At 50.9% G+C, this 2460-nt stretch overlaps 1 protein-coding gene across 1 annotated transcript; it reads left to right on the top strand.

Annotated features, from left to right (window-relative positions):
- Positions 1 to 341: 341 nt before the first annotated feature.
- LOC306815685 (olfactory receptor 14A16-like) lies at positions 342 to 2202 on the top strand (the record flags this gene model as incomplete). Its single annotated transcript, XM_079332247.1, has 2 exons — positions 342 to 445; positions 1247 to 2202. The coding sequence occupies exon 2, from the start codon at positions 1270 to 1272 to the stop codon at positions 2200 to 2202; it is 933 nt and encodes a 310-aa protein (XP_079188373.1). The 5' UTR covers positions 342 to 445; positions 1247 to 1269.
- Positions 2203 to 2460: the final 258 nt, after the last annotated feature.

Below are 2460 nucleotides of genomic sequence, written 5' to 3'. Positions count from 1 at the left end.
CCATTAAAACTTCAAGAAACTTTGGACTTTAAACCTCACTTTGAGTTCTTGAGATTTTTTTGAGCACACTCTGAGGGACTGAGTCGGATGTAAACAGCACCAAAGCCCTGAGAGGGTCATTAAACTACTTGTCCTGTGTCTGTGCTGCTCAGCTGAGCCAAGCTCCTGGCACAGAGGGAAATCCTGACAACCAGGAAAGGCCTCAAAAAGACATTTCTGCTGTGAAGCAGCTCCTCTCCCAGCCCAGCAGGGCTGAGGGCCACCCCAGGTACAGCACAGAGGCACAGAGAACTTCAATCAGTCAGGGCAGGGAAGGTGCTCAGAAGTGATTGGGGCAGAATCACTCCCAGCACTTGACACAGGAAGCCTCTGGCTGCAGGACGAGGCAGCTGCAGCTCCTGGAGTGATCTCCTAAAGCTGGAACATCCCAATGCCTACAGACTCTGTGAGTACATTCTCTGATTCTCTCTTGTGTGGAGAAGCCAGGGGTGCCCAGGGCTGTGCTGCAGAGCAGGGTTCTGCAGCCCAGGGAGCTGTGCTGGGGCAGGGACTCTGCTGCCTGCCGGGGACAGCTCTCAGCCAGCCCGGGGAGCTGCCCCAGCACTGAGAGACAAGGTCTGGGTGGAAGGATACAGCTGGTAAGGCTTGGAAGTGTTCTCCTTGTGTGGTGAGGATGCTGCATTGTTCAGGGCTGCCCACAGCATGACATTTAAATCCAATGATTTCCAATGAGATTATACAGGACGCACAGCCAGGGAGTGGCTGCCTAAAAGGGAAAAGTCAGCTTTTTTAATCTACCGCTCTGGGTTTCCTGGATGCGAGATTTAACACTGATATTCCTCTCTCACTTCAGGATGATAAAAAACTAAGAAAATTCCTCAGATCTCAAAAATTAGGCAGTGACAAAAATCAGCACAGGACCCCTTAATTGCAGCATCTGCATTGGTTTTCCAGCATCCTCGGGGATGCTCTAATATTGCCATCACAATTCTGCAGAGGCTGAGCTGACCCTGGGCAGTGCCCTGTGCTGGAGGGATCTGCCGGGCAAAGCTAAGCCCCCAGGGCTGGGCTGGGCTCAGGCAGCACTGGCACAGTCCAGCACTGGGCACAGGGAAGCAGCTGCTGTCAGGGACAGCTCCAGGCAGAAAAGCCCTGGGCAGGCAGTGGGGTGAAAGTGCCACCAAGATAGGTTGGGTTATTTAAAGTCTTTCCAAGCTGAACTATTCCATGATTGCTTTTTTTACAGATGCCCATGCCAAGACACAGCAAATGTCCAACAGCAGCTCCATCAGCCACTTCCTCCTGCTGCCATTGGCAGACAAAAGACAGCTGCAGCTCCTGCACTTCTGCCTCTTCCTGGGCATCTCCCTGGCTGCCCTCCTGGCCAACGGCCTCATCATCAGCGCCGTAGCCTGCGGCCACCACCTGCACACCCCCATGTTCTTCTTCCTGCTCAACCTGGCCCTCACTGACCTGGGCTGCATCTGTACCACTGTGCCCAAAGCCATGCACAATTCCCTCTGGGACACCAGGAGCATCTCCTATGAAGGATGTGCTGCACAAATCTTTTTCTTTCTGTTCTTCATCTCAGCAGAGTACTATCTCCTGACCATCATGTGCTACGACCGCTACGTGTCCATCTGCAAACCCCTGCACTACGGGACCCTCCTGGGCAGCAGAGCTTGTGCCCACATGGCAGCAGCTGCCTGGGCCAGTGGCTTTCTCACTTCTCTGCTGCACACAGCCAATACATTTTCCCTGCCCCTGTGCCATGGCAATGCCCTGGGCCAGTTCTTCTGTGAAATCCCACACATCCTCAAGCTCTCCTGCTCCAAATCCTACGTCAGGGAACTTGGGCTTCTTGCTGTTGGTATCTGTTTATCATTTGGTTGTTTTGTGTTCATTGTTTCCTCCTATGTGCAGATCTTCAGGGCTGTGCTGAGGATCCCCTCTGAGCAGGGACAGCACAAAGCCTTTTCCACCTGCCTCCCTCACCTCGCTGTGGTCTCCCTGTTCCTCAGCACCGGCACATTTGCCAACTTGAAGCCCCCCTCCATGTCCTCCCCATCCTTGGATATGGCAATGTCAGTTCTGTACTCAGTGGTGCCTCCAGCCCTGAACCCCCTCATCTACAGCCTGAGGAACCAGGAGCTCAAGGCTGAAGTGTGGAGACTGATCACTAAACCATTTCAGAAACATTAACTTGGTTTCCAATTTCTGAAAATAACTTGTAAAAAAGTATATTGTGATAGCAATTTAATGTTTGCTTGCAGGCTCTTGTTTTGGTTTTTTTCGTTATTTTAATTTTTAAATATTTTCCACAAAAAAGGGTCATTCATTATGCCATTTCTCTTTCTGTTTCACTTCAAATAAACTCAGATCCACAGACTGTTTCAATAAGGAACCGTACTCTCAGAGACTTTCAATGAAAAAAAAAAAGATGTGCTAGCAAAGATTCCT

Source organism: Erithacus rubecula (assembly GCF_903797595.1).
Source record: "Erithacus rubecula genome assembly, contig: scaffold_187_arrow_ctg1, whole genome shotgun sequence".
NCBI classification, from domain to species: domain Eukaryota; kingdom Metazoa; phylum Chordata; class Aves; order Passeriformes; family Muscicapidae; genus Erithacus; species Erithacus rubecula.
The sequence above is the reverse complement of the archived record's forward strand: the minus strand, read 5'-3'. Positions and strand labels throughout refer to the sequence as shown.